Source organism: Pseudopipra pipra, chromosome 2 (assembly GCF_036250125.1).
Source record: "Pseudopipra pipra isolate bDixPip1 chromosome 2, bDixPip1.hap1, whole genome shotgun sequence".
NCBI lineage: Eukaryota > Metazoa > Chordata > Aves > Passeriformes > Pipridae > Pseudopipra > Pseudopipra pipra.
Window position 1 is genome coordinate 114,296,791 of NC_087550.1, and position 13,993 is coordinate 114,310,783.

Below are 13,993 nucleotides of genomic sequence, written 5' to 3' on the forward strand. Positions count from 1 at the left end.
TGTGTATCCAGTGATAGGCAGCTGCCCAACTCAGCACAGCTCAGTGCCCTCAGGTGGTGCGGGACATGGGGGTCCCACATATCTACCAGGAGAAGAGGGTTTTCCAGGTTAAAGGAGCGATTTTGTTTTCCCTCTGAGCATGGGCATCCACACCCCCAGCAGCCTGTGAGGTACAGGGGGACGCTGACACTCCAGAAACCCTGGTGAAGTCTGCACAGAGGGGCGTGGGGAGAAATGTCAGACCTGCAGACGCTGGGACACACCGGATTAGTCTGTGGTCAGACTAAACCAACACCACGAGCGAGATAACCATCTTGCTGGCCCTGCCCAGCCACCTTGGAGGTTTCCCCGCCTCCCCTGTCTCTCCCACCAGTGTTTCATCGTGGAGCCACCACTGGAGGCACATAAATAGAAGTCTGGGAGGGCTGTGGGGTGAAGACCAGAGACGCCTCTCAGGATCTTGCACTACATCCCAGCGCCTGTCCTGACTGCCCAGACACCCCACAGCTAACCAGGTAACCACGGGGACTTGGCACAGGGCAGGAGGGGAGGGCCTTGGCCAGCCTGGTTCTCCAAAACTAAGGGGGAGGACGAACATTTCACTAGGAAATAGCAGGAGGCAGCCAGGAGGGAGCTCTTAGTGTGGGGTTGCAGCAGCCTTTCCATAGGGAACGTGTCTGGGCTCCGTGCTGCTAGGCACAGCCATCAGTCCCCTGAGAATGATAGTAAAATAACCACTAGATTAAAATGTGTGAATGAAAGGAAGGGGCAGAACAGCTACTTACAGCAAAGATAAAGCAGTTACCAGCAATTTAACAAGCGAGAGTTTGCTGTAAAAACAGATAAGCTCAAAAGTCCTTTTTTTTTTTTTCAAATTGATGACAGGTGGAGTTTGTGCTTTTGAGTGGTTTTCTTTATGGTTATTCAAGTTGGAAATAAGTTTGTTTAAAGAAATGTTAAGAAGTAATTGCAAGTAGTTTCATGTCTGCAAGAGTAGGAAGTTTGGGCAATCAAATGCACAGCATGAGGGTAATGATATAATTGTAGTTATATCATTGCCCCCAACAGGGACAATAGGAGAAGAGACCCAACCTGGAAAGACCTAGTCCAGGAGGTGGAGCAGATATATTTAATACAGCAGGGTTTAAGGTCACTCAGAGGGACGGAAGGGATCCAAAAGTGCACTTAAGGAAATGTTGAGTCTTGAAAAGCTGTCAGTCTGAAAAAAAGAAAGACACCCTGGAGCACCAGCAGGGTCCCAATTACAGCCACAGGGAGAGCCACCAAAGCAGACAGTGCTTCTTTGAGCCCTTCCTGTGTTCATGCCTGAATGCCTCCCAGGAATAATTAATTAGTCACTTAAACATAAACTATTAGCATCAATATAGTGGTGAACAAGTGCCACTTGAAGGCCAGGGCAACTGTGCCAAAGCTCAGTGTTTGCTGCAACGTGGACTTTGCTCACCCAGTGCCCACGTTGCAGCTGTCTGAACACCTGGGGGTGGAGGACACCGTGGTCAAGCCAGGATGAGCTTTTGGGAAAAACACTTTACGTTTTAGAGCAAACTCTCCTCCAGCCAGCTGTGGACGACCAAAAACTGCAGCCATGGGCATGCCAGGGAGAGGTGGTTGCATTCCCCTTGCTTTAAACCACGGAGGGCTCGGCCCAGAATTTGGGGGTTTGATGTGCCCGTGCCCAGTGTAACACCTGCTCCTACATCCCCCTTTCCCTCCCCAGAAACATCTCCTCTTTCCCTCCCAGGAACATGGCCCTCACCGGTGCCCTTTGCCTGCTGCTCACCTGCCTCCTGCTCCATGGCGTGGCCCCAAAACCCACGTGTGACCCCAGCACCTGCCCCCCGTGCCCCGAGAGGGTCCTGGAGGGGCCAACCACCGCCACTGCCTGGGACTGCTGCCCCCCCTGCCCCCCGCCCTGCCCCTGCCCGCCCTACCTGGAGAGCGAGTGTGAGCTGCAAGGATTCTCCAGCAGCCACGTCCCTGCTGGCCGCTCCTTCTACATCGACTTCGCCCGCAAGCTGTGCACCTGCCACCCCGGGGAGGGCATCACCTGCACCCCTCTGTGCCCACCCCTGCCCCATGCCTGCCAGGCCGTGGGCAGCCCCGTGGCCGACGGGTGCCCACGCTGCGTCTGCTACGACCAGGAGGAGATGGCAGTGCCCGCCGGCACCACCACCACCCGCGGCACCCAGACCTGCTCCTGCCCTCCCCAGGGGGGGCAGCTGCAGTGCAGCGGCGGGGAGGGCAAGGAGTGAAGCTCCTCTCCTCTGGCAGCATCCTCGCTGAGAGGTGTTGAACGCTTCAAACTGCCCTGGAGGACTTGGGGGTTGTCACGGCCGTGCCGCGGAGCGCTGGAGAGATGCCACCTTCTCTGTCATTTATACGCCAGGGCAGAATGTCTGTAGGGCTTGCTTGGTTGTAAGGTTTGTTCACAGCTTGTTGTAAAGGTTTGTTGTCTGATCACAGCAATGGGCCATGAGAGCTCAGACTGACTGCTGCTCACATGTAACTGGGGCAAAACGCAGCTATTTATTTATTTGTGAGACGGTTCTGCTTTTGTATGTGTTTGTGTTTATATAGGCTGTTTATATTAAACTCGCTGGATGAACTTCCTCTCAGGAGCCAGGTTTTTGCCTCCTGTAATTCCATGGGGTTCAAAATGGTGGGATCAAAATCAGAGGATGGTCTGACACCTTCTGTCCTATCTTGTCATGGGTTGGGAGGAGGAGGTGGATTGGCACAGGAATGTGTTCTTGGGAGGCAAATCCCTTTCATTGCTCCGGTTTCACCATTTCACCATTCATTTCAAGGCAAAGCCTTGAAGACCCACATAAGGATGTTGGCAGTCAAGGCTCAGTCCTTCACAGCCACCTCAATGTTACCCAGGACTGACCTCGCTGTCAGTCCCTGCTGTGTCCCAGTTCAGCAGGAATACCCCAAATTCCATGTCGGTGGCTGTGTCCTCTGGAGACAGGCTTGGGACAGCAGAACTTCACCTTCTGAATCCTTTGACATATATAGATATGCACACACACCCCCTATACATATGCAGGGATACATTACTAAAAACCACAGCTTATAAAATCAATGTTACCAATGAACTTTTGAACATTTTACTGTTAAGGACACATATACTTTCCTCATGTGTTAGCTGGTGGTACTTGGGCCACACAAGCCTCTCTCCAACCACCTTTGCCCCAGGTATACTTGAAAACTTTAAATATGTACCCCAGTTTATTTTCATTTTCTTCTCTACTACTCTGCCCGATGCTGTTTGACCACAAAAAACACAATGATAAGATGGGATTCAGGTGGAGGATTAAGAAAAGGTTGGAGGAAGCAGGTGAATTTGATTTTTAGGATAAAACAAGGGTCCCCTTCACTGGGGCTGTCAGAGACCGATCCCTTCCAGGGCTCTGGTGAGCCTTAGCCAGAGACATGGGAGCTCAGCACATCCCAATAAATGCTGCACCTTAAAGCTGGGCCTGGGGCATAAGGACACCTGAGTGACCCCCCTTGGCATGGCCACCCCACTGATGGCCCTTGGCTGGCACCCCCCAGCTCAGGCATCTCCCACATCTGGAAGGCTCTTGGGATTAACAGGGGAACAGTGGTTTGGGGCTTTGCACTGGGAAGTTTGACAGCACACAAAAATGATGTGGTCAGGACATAAGGGCGTGTGTTCTATGTGGAGCCAGGGCAGCAGGGATACTTCCTTTCCCTGGTCCTGCACCAGCTGCTGTGGGGATGGGGAAGCAAAGGAGCAGGAGAGGAGGATGTCTTTAATGGGAAAAGTACCCCCTCAGGTGCCTGATCTGCAACTGGAAAGCTCCCCAGCGGGGACAGGATGAGCCTTGCAGCCACCACCCACCCCACAGCACCAAAGTGCTCCCCAGTTTCACCTCCTGCCCGTGTGATTCCAGAAAACCACAGAGAACATGAGGGCTGGTCTGGGGGAGGATGAGCCACTCACTGCAAACCCAGACGTGACACGACCTCACAAAACCTCCCACCCAACATGGGAAACCACAGGAGCCCCTGAGCTGAGCTGCCTTTGGGCACCCAGCGATTCCTGCAGCACTTGCTGGGTTGAGAAACTCCTCACTTGTGACAACCAGCAGGTCAGGAAACAGTCCCTGTTACTGCCCTCTGGATTTTTGAGGTGGGGGCTGCAAGAGCAGGCAGATGGACACTCTGGATGTGAGATAACACTGAGAGTGTGACAGAGAACACACAGCTCCTCCTCCACTGATTGTATTGCAGCTGAGCTGTGGGAAGGGGTCAGAATCCCCCATCCCTGAGCAGCCAAGGTGCCCACACCTCCCCATGCTCCAGCTCCAGCTCCAACCGGCTGTGAGGGCTCCCAGCTCCAGCACAAACTGAGCCCCCGGCCTCACACACATCCCTGCCCTGCTCCCAGAGAGTCACAGAATGGTTTGGGTTGGAAGGGACCTTAAAGATCATCTAGTTCCAATCCCCTGCCATGGGACACCTTCCACTAGCCCAGGTTGCTCAGAGCCCCATCCAGCCTGGCCGTGAACACTTCCAGGCATGGGGCTGGAACTTCTTTGGGCAACCTGTGCCAGTGCCTCACCAACCTCACACGCCCTCACCCAAAGAATTTCTTCCATCTATCAAACATAAATTTCCCCTCCTTCAGTTTGAACCCATTATGTCTTGTCCTGTCCCTTATGAAAATTCCCCCTCCATCTCTCTTGTCATCTCCTTCAGGTACTGGAAGGCCACAATTAGGTCACCCCAAAGTCTTCTCCAGGCTGAACAATCCCCATTCTCTCAGCCTTTCCTCACAGGAAAGCTGCTCTATCCCTCTAAGGATGGGAAAGGGGGTTTTACCTGATGACCCTTCCCCTCTGTTCTTCCCAATTTGGTGTAAAAATTTTAATAGTTAGAAAGGTTAAAGCTCACTGCCACCTTCCAGACAGACACCAGACATTCCATGCTGCCATGCCCACCAGCAGCACAAGAAATTCTTCCCATTACGGGTTTTTAATTAGGTGCTGTCCAGGTATTTACAAAGAGCTGAAGGAATTCACATCCTGTACGTGCTTGCAAGGCATGAGCGTTTGAGTCCACAGGGTTTGCAAGCACAGTTATGGGTTTTGCAAGCAGAGGGATTATTTGGAAGGGGTCATGAGGGATTTGGGAGACTCTCTGCTGCCTGGGTAGGCTGGTGGGCTGCTGGGGTAGTTTATCCTTTGTCACACGTCTTATCTGCCACACTGCTTCCCTGCCTGGTGTGACTGATAACCTTTGAGCAGGGGAGAATGACCCACAGATGGGTACAGCCCCTGAATAATACGGGCTTTGTGAGAATACTCTTTATCCAAGCTCAGCACAGGAACAGTGAAAGAGTTATTCTTCAAATATCTGTGCAGTAAAGTCCCCACAGGCCCCTTTTTTAAGCCGCCCCTTGGAGGTGATGAAGAGTTTCTTTGCTCTGCCCTCACCTCTGATTTGAAGACACCTTCCATCTGGAGCCTCTGCCTGTAAGTCTCACAGGACCTCTGTCTGCATTTCATCACATTGGAAGAAGAATTATTTTACTTTTTCCTTGAACAGCAACAGCACAGGGACAAAAGAGAGGAAAAAAAGCCCAAACCCTGTTCAAAGACCCCAAGCAATTGTCAGAATTCATTCATTTAAGTTTAATGTCTTGGGTTTTCAGCATGCTTTACTTGAATGGGTGTTGTCCTGGATTCCCCGACACTGATCACCCCTGTGCTTGTATACAATTTGGACACAGTGTTGCTGGAATTATTTATATTTTCCCAGGTCAGATTTTCCCCATGGCCTGGACAAGGGGGTGGTTTTGTGGATACTCATTGACGTGGTCACTGTCACTTTGTATGTTGCTTTGCTCCTGAGAAACATCTACAACTTACCTGGAAGCACATGCCTGGCTGTGATGCAAACCCCTGTGCACCCCTAAACTAGCCCTGAAAACTGAGGCAACAGCTGAAATTTGCAGCTCCTAAAAAGAGCTCATTTTACATGTAGTGCAATCACATTTGGGGGGGTTGTTTGTGTTCTTCAGTGTCCCATAACTTTGTCAAAGATCATTACTGATTCTTAGTTAGTTGTGGAATCAACAGGGCCTTTCTTCATTGCATTAATCATAGAATCATTGATTTAAATAGAACCATGTTTTGTCCATCTGTCCTTTTTTAACATGCCCTCTCAGTTCCTGCCTCATGAGGCTGTACAATATTAGGGTCAAATACTCATGAGTGAAAAAAGCCCATCCTTTGGGCACAACTACACCCAGTGCCAAGAAGTTGAAGTATTTGCTCAAGTCCTTCTACCTTTCCTGACAACCTGCCAGGAGTGAATTCCTTCTGTGTGGTTCACCAAACAGCTTTTAGCAAACCCAGCCTGGATCTGCAAAGCCCAGGTGTTGGGGGGATGGCTCCCTGTCATTTTTTCTAGGTATTGTGTTCTTAAATTATCAGAAATCCTGATCCATGGCAGGTTCTGCACTTGTGATTTCTGATCAGGATGAGAACAATGAGACAGAGGCTTCCTGGAGAATCCCCTGATTTAACTAAACTGTACCCACTCAGTGCTGGTAATGGACCAACTGCATCTTCCTAGAAGTAGTTTTTCTTTAAAACTGGGGGGCAGGGAGAGAGGCAACATTTGACACTGTCTTTGGAATGTGTTCCTTACAGAAAACTTTAAGCATATACAGGTGCCCTGACACAACAGTGATGCCATGTACAAACCAGCAAATGGCACAAGGATGGGAACTAAACTTGCACACACAAGTGTGTGATTGGGTTTTAACACACACAGAAAAATATTATAAAGTAAAAGCTGACCTGCACCAGGACACTGAGCTGAAGTAGGTTTTTAGAAAACAGGACTTCTTCCCAGACCCCTTTGGCACGGTGAAAATCAGGGGAGGTATTTCTGAAGAAACTGAAAACACTGTTGCAGGGTATTGAGTGCTGATTGTCAGCTGTTTCTCTCTCTGTTACAACTCACAGCCTTTCCTTCCTCTGTGTGGGTGGGCAGAGGAGACCAAAAGAGTAGATTTGGCATTTAAAACAGATGTCCTCTGGGAACAGCAGAGGTGACACTTGGGTTATCTTAGTCAAAACTGCAGAACAGCAAGCAAGGGGCTGCAAAAGAAGAGGGATTTAATAGTCAGGAGCTTCAGGGCAAACTCAATATATGCACATTTGATGCAGGGTACATTTTGCTTCTGAAATTTAAAACGGAAATGTGTCTTTCTGATCAGTTAATTTCTTTAAATTGAGGATTTGCATGATTTAATAGAGAGGGGTTATGCACGTCTCCCTAAGATGTGCATATTTTGTGGTGCAGAGTACTAATTTACCCATTTCTATGACTAAAACCTTTTACTGGAACAAACAAAAGCATTACAAAAAAGCCTGGACATGAAAGAAGTGACACATTCATGTGGGAAAATAGCATACATATTGTTTTAGGGTCAAAGTGATTTCTACAGGACAAGTGGAAAGGGTGCAGCAGGGGAGGTTCAGGTTGGACATCAGGAAGAATTTCTTCATGGAAAGGGTTGTCAAGCATTGGAAGGGGCTGCTCAGGGAGGTGGTGGTGTCTCCATCCCTGGAGGTGTTCAAGAAATGACTGGACGTGGGACTCAGTGCCATGGTTTAGTTGACAAGGTGGAGTTCGGTCAAAGGCTGGACTTTATCTTGGAAATCTTTTCCAGCCTTAATGATCCTGTGATTCTACTCCATGATTTAGCTTCAATGCGCATCTCAGTTGTGTATCTGCACTAAGGACATCTCTTTTTTTAGTTATCATTCTGATACTGCATCCAGAGCAGCATCCAAAACTCATTTCTGGAAGGCTGTTGGGCTTTTTCCAGCACCTGGCTTTGAATCCTGGAACGACCTGCAGAGTCATTATTCATGGCTATTCACAGTTCAGAAGCCCAAGAGACACAGAAAAAGTCCAGGGTATGTAATCAAGGATTAATTGTTGCCAGCTTCCAAAGAAATGAAGGTGGGAGGAAAAAAAAAATAAAGGAAAAAGGACAGGAATACAAACCCAGTTGTTTGAAAGCAGAATGGGGGATCTTAGAGGAAAATTATTATTTCTGAAGTTGCTGAAGTGTCCCTGTGTGTACAAGTGAGTCAGGAACATTGTTCTCCCCCGGCATCTGAAAAGCTAAGAAGGCAGCACAGGTATTACCTAAAATGCCAACTCAGTTCCTCAAAATCTCTGGAATTTTGCAATTCTGAGTTTCATTTGATGATGCTTCTTGAAATTTTCAAGAGCTTTCAGGTCTCGGTCCAGCTACAGCACTGAGTTAAGAAACTTAATCAGAATCAGCTGTGCAAAAAAACCAACAACCCTTTGTGTATTAAAAAGAAAAAATAACCCTCTTGTTCCAATATAAAAATACAGTGAGACACCAGCAAAAGAAATATTCTCTCTCCTTCCTGGCCTTAATATGGATCTTGCCCATGGAACCATATATACTCCTATGTATCTTAGAGAAATCAGTAGCTGCACAGTAATTGAATTTGTAATTACTTGTAATTGCACGTATGAATAAGTCTCCTTGTCTTTCCTGTGTGCCAGCCCGTGCTGAAAGCAAGTGGTCTAAATCTTAAAAAAGACCAAACAGGGTTATAAACTGAGCTGCTCAGAAATGTGAGGCAACATAATTTTGACGAACGTTAAGAAATTCAGGAACGTGTCCACAGTCTGCAGCTCACAGTGAAAGGCTGCAGGGGAAAGAGGACACACACATACAGAGCAAAAGTGACATGCAAGTCAATCACTAGTTCCTTAGGTATTATCTGCATGCTTTTTCGTGACTTTAAAAAAAAAAAAAATCTAAGTTAAAGAATTCTTGGATCTTAACAAAGAATTATCTAAATTAATTTTTATTACCACATTCACATTTAGCATATGCATCAGCTTATAGTTAGGATTCCGGGATCAACTTAACAAAAGGTGTGCCAGGAATGATGGTCAGGAGCAGGTCCAAGAGCCTCAGCTCCTGACTTGTGCTAGTAGTGACACCAAAGTCCAAGGACCAACAGAGAAGGTAAATATCCACAGATTTTCCCTGATTACTTCATAAGCCCTGGATCACACCTTAGTTGCATCAGGAAGACAAACCAAACCTGACTTACAAAGGTCACATTGCTTTCAGGTTTTAGGAGGGTATCTAAATGGTAACTTGTCATTTTCTGTTTTAAATACACCCCAGACTTAAACCCACATACCTCACACACTCTGAACTTGCATGGATTTACATATGGATTTTAAACAAATAACACAGTACCTAATATGTGTCCCAGCCTTATTGTTGCTTTTTTTTGCAGAATCCTCATTTTACACTGCATATGGAGTTTATTTTCCCTTGTTTTAGACTTGAGGATATTGATCTGGCTTTTACAAAGAGGCTTATTTAGAAACAGCAAACCAGCTCACCAGTTCCTTAGAGCTAAGGCTTCTGATTCCTTTAATGGCTTATTGAAGAGGGGATTCATCTTTCAGGGGAATTTGAAGCCGATTAAAAATACACCGTATGGGGCATAATTTAGGTGATATAAACACAGAATCACAGAATGGTTTGGGTTGGAAGGGACTTTAAAGATCATCCTTTCCAACACCGCCCACTAGCCCACGTTGCTCCAAGCCCCATCCAACCAGGCCTTGGACACTTCCAGGGATGGGGCAGCCACAGCTTCTCTGGGCAACCTGTGCCAGGGCCTCACCACCCTCACAGTAAAAAATTTCCTCATAATATCCAATCTAAACTTCCTCTCTTTCAGTTTGAAGCCATTCCCACTTGTCCTTTGCAGGTGGGGGTTTTTTGTTTTGTTTTGGTTTGGGGTTTTTTTGGTTGGTTGTTTATTCATTTCAGATTAAGGAAAAAAATTGCTCCCTGGCAACAGTGGAGTTAAAATTATTTTCAATGATATCACCAGGAGTTACTGGCACTACTCTCAGACACACTTCTGAGGTCAAAAAAATGATCAAATATTCCTGTGTCTAGAACACGCACTACTCAGCTATCCACAGATTAACCCTTTAAAAACAAAAATGATCCAAAATCCTTGGGGAAATATGCTCCGGAGTAAGAAAACATCTACAAAAAGATCTTTTTTTTTTTTTTTTTTTTTTTTGTAAGAAAATGGTCAATTATGCATGTTCCTCAGGGTAAAGGGAAATCTGTCAAACAGATTGCTAAGCAAGGCAGGGCACCTGGAGGCTGTACCAGCTGTGGCCAGTGCAGTCACACACAGCCCCTTCTCCAGGTGTGCCGGGCTCTGGGCTGTTCCCTTCGGGGGGCACATGTGGATCTCACCATGCCAGATGCCAGGGAAAGAGAGAGTAGGAATGAATAATGCTCCCGTGCTAGGCAGAAGAACTCTTCAGATCACCCATGTTTGACTTCATCTTCGCTGAGCAAGACTCACACACTGGATGAAATGAGTCTGAGATTCTTGCTGGAGAAGAATCGCTGCCTTGTAATAAAGAGGCTGCTCCTTTCCTGAAGATTTCTGATTTAGCAGAACATGGCAATTTCAGAAATGCACTACAGTCTGTCTGAACGAGTTAACACATGGGACTGGCAGAGAGGAACTCCTTTCAAATAAGTCACTACCATTTATGCTTGGAACCACTACTGGAAGTTTGATGTCCATGCCATTTTAATTAATAATTTTGAAACAACAACAAAGGAAAAAAACCCCACCCAAAGTCACACACATTATGGACTATTTACCTGCTAATGCTTTCTTTCATCGAAGCTGCTCCTGCATTACAAAAGCATAATAAAAATCCCCATACTGGTAAGAACTAGTAAACATTTTTCTTCATTTGCATAAACAAGAAACCCCGAACAAATACAGAGGCCAATGACTTTCCCTGGCCAGGAACTGGTTAAACAGTTTAAAACTATGCTCAAGGTTTCTTGAAAACATATTTGTCTTTCAGCCAAACAACACTGTTAAAGTCATGTAAATGGTTTGCTTTAAAAATGTGCTTTTTCTGTTCACAGAGAACAGCAGTGTAAAAATAAATCATCCAAGAGGCATATTCTCATTTTTAATTTTATCCCTTGATAGATCAACTGCTTCAAAAATCCCTTAACAACCAAGGACAGAAAAGTTACAGGGTTCACATTTTAAAGATTGTCGATTGTGCAGACCCAGTGCTGCCAACCCACAGAGAGATTTATGGGCCACTTCTGTCACGACCTGAAAACACTGGATTCTATTAACTTGAACTATGTCTCTTTACAGGAGCCCACAAGGTTGGAAAGGCATTTCACTGCCTTCTCACACCTTGCTTTTCTCTGGCAAAACCAGCTGTGATCACTCAGCAGGTCCTAAAGAACTAAGTCACAGAAAAGGAGCAGATTTGATATTTCCAGGTGACAAGAACGAACAGATAACCTGATTTGGGCAATCACTTAAAAGCACATTAGTGGCAATCTCACTGTGCTTTACACACTGGACGATCAGGTTACTTCAGGCCTTGAAAATTAAACAACCCAAAACCTATTTGAAGGTGTTTAGCATGCCAAAGGCAGGGGGTGGGGGGAAAGGAATCCACATCGAGCTTGGCAAAATGAACCTGCTGCTGCTTCAGCTGCACTGCAGAGGGAAGAGCAAAGTGCCCCCAGCACAAGGCTGATGATTTGATCATTTGCACACCACAATTAAACGTGCATGTTCATGGATATGCTGTTTTCAGGAGGTGGTGAAGAGTCTGAATTTATTATTAGGAAACCAAAAACATTTCACTTAACTGTTCAACATGCGAGATTTCCATGAGGGAATGAAGGGTAGTTACATTTCCAACAGGATTTCAAAACTACACTTTGCCTATTCAACTCTAAGCTGAATGTAAGGCTGAAAGGTTGATGAAAAGACTAATCAAAGTAACAGAAGTCAGAAAGACAACAATAATACAGCACCTAAAAATGGGTAATTTACACAGTTTTGACATTTGTGTCTTGCATAGACCAATACTTATTAATTTTTTTTCCTCCCAAGATGACTCTGCTTCAGAAAATAAATGTTAAAACATCTTTAATTACAATTAAATGCATGTGTTCCAATTTTTCAAAATACCAGGGTGTTCTGGATTTTTGTTTTTTTAAGTGCAAATATCATCCCTTGGAAAGGCTTTTGTTTCATCCTGTGGGCTGTCAACTTCATAAAGTCAGGAAGATGAACCTCTAATTCTTCCAGAACCAAATCCACATGTTATTCATGCATTAAGTCCTTGTGGCTTCATTCCACTAGAATATCCATAAACCTGAACCTACTCTGGAAGCACAGGAACTGGGAACTCCAGTTCCTCACTGTGGGTCTGGCTTCTTGGCTGCATTTTGAATACCAAAACAATTACGTGGTGCACACCAGCCCAACATGAGTTCCTGCCCTTCCAAGCCCTTCATCCATACCCTGGTTGCCACTGGAAGAACACCCAGGTATGCAGGCAAAATAAAGCTGGAGGGCTCTCCAAAAAGTTCCTAACAGAGATCAGGTACCAGAACAAGGAACCAATTCCCTGGCAGATAAATGCAGCCTGATATGGAGCCTTATGGAGTTTCCCTGAGGTCAGCAGGACTCCACTTTGACACAATATCCAGACGTAGAAAAAACCCACTGCAGAGCCAGAGATGATTCTAAATATTTTCTAACACGATTATTTCTTTGTAACAGTCATTTAGAAATATATCCTGATCGTTTTGGAATTGGTTTACTAAACTGCAATGCTTCCAAAGTTAAAAAGCGACAGGAAATTGCCTTGCCTGTTACAGGAATCTTGAAAAAACTGGACTGAGAACCCTGTTTGGGGTTAGAAAAATAAAAATTATAAGTTTCAATAATCATAACTGCAGAAGAATCACATTGATTTTTAAAAAAATTAGTTCTATTGCATATGAATATGACTTTACTTGGGGGCAGGGGGGCAATTACTTATGGGTTTAAATTTATGTCCCCTATAAAGACTTTTTAACTAATGTAAACATGTACCTTTCCTGAATGGTGAAACTTTGCTGAAAGCAAAGTTTTCTTATACAGGAAAAATGAAGGACACTACTTTTTCTTTTTTAAAACCAAGAGAAGAACAAGCACTCCAGTGCAGTTCACACCCACTACAGAATTCTCACTGAATTAAAAGAAAAGGTTTGAGTTTCATATGTTAAGCAATACCTTTGATTATACTGGTAAAGCCTTTCCAGTTTTAGGAATTCACATTCCTATGTTTTCATGTTTCTAATCTTACAGTGAAACTATTCCATATTCCCCTTTCACAGTAAACTCTGTACAGTTCAGTCTCTGGGTACTGATAAAGTAGCTGAACACAAGGTTGCAAATTTTTCAGAAGAATAAAACTTCTGCTGCATGGAGGGTGGAGGGAATAAAAAAAGGGGAAAAAAAAAAGCTGACTAGATAATGGCTTCTTTCTGAAAAACACACTTTCAGAAGTTTGCAAACCCTGAGGCTTGGTTGTTTCCAATTGAGTTCCAAGTGGCACATAACAACATATTCCTGAAGCCTCTTCCAGTTGGTTGTATAGATATTAAATTGCTTTAATGCCTTCTCTCTTTTTAGGATCTCAGTCCTCATAGTTTTGAGGTGTGGGCAAATGCCCATTGCCACGCTATCTCCAAAGGATGGAAGTTTTGCCCACTTTGGTTTTACCCTTCCCTTCACTGCTGGCTGTTTGCTACCCCCAGGATCAGCTGGATGAGCTGCTTCCAAGCCCACCTGGAAGCAGGATGGGGAAAGCCTGAGGCAGCAACAGCTGGTCAGGGAAGGAAAGGATATGGTGAAAAACAGCCTGGTGCTCCAGCACAGCCTGATTTGGAAAAGCAGGTGTTTGTCCATGGGCCTGTACTCACTAAAAAGCAGATTATTCCTCTGCCTACGTGCTACAAGTACAAGGATTAAAGGTCTATTAAACATAAACAAGGGTGGTTGAA

The 13,993-nt window shown here is 45.5% G+C and overlaps 1 protein-coding gene across 2 annotated transcripts; it reads left to right on the forward strand.

Moving 5' to 3' along the window:
• The first annotated feature begins 378 nt into the window (after window positions 1–378).
• Window positions 379–3,082, forward strand: LOC135407171 (fibulin-2-like). 2 transcript variants are annotated; one of them, XM_064642013.1, is made up of 2 exons: window positions 379–515; window positions 1,739–3,082. In XM_064642013.1, the coding sequence occupies exon 2, from the start codon at window positions 1,767–1,769 to the stop codon at window positions 2,271–2,273; it is 507 nt and encodes a 168-aa protein (XP_064498083.1). In that variant the 5' UTR covers window positions 379–515; window positions 1,739–1,766; the 3' UTR covers window positions 2,274–3,082. The 2 variants fall into 2 exon arrangements, with proteins under 2 accessions (XP_064498083.1, XP_064498078.1); XM_064642008.1 differs by having other exon boundaries at window positions 1,763–3,082.
• Window positions 3,083–13,993: the final 10,911 nt, after the last annotated feature.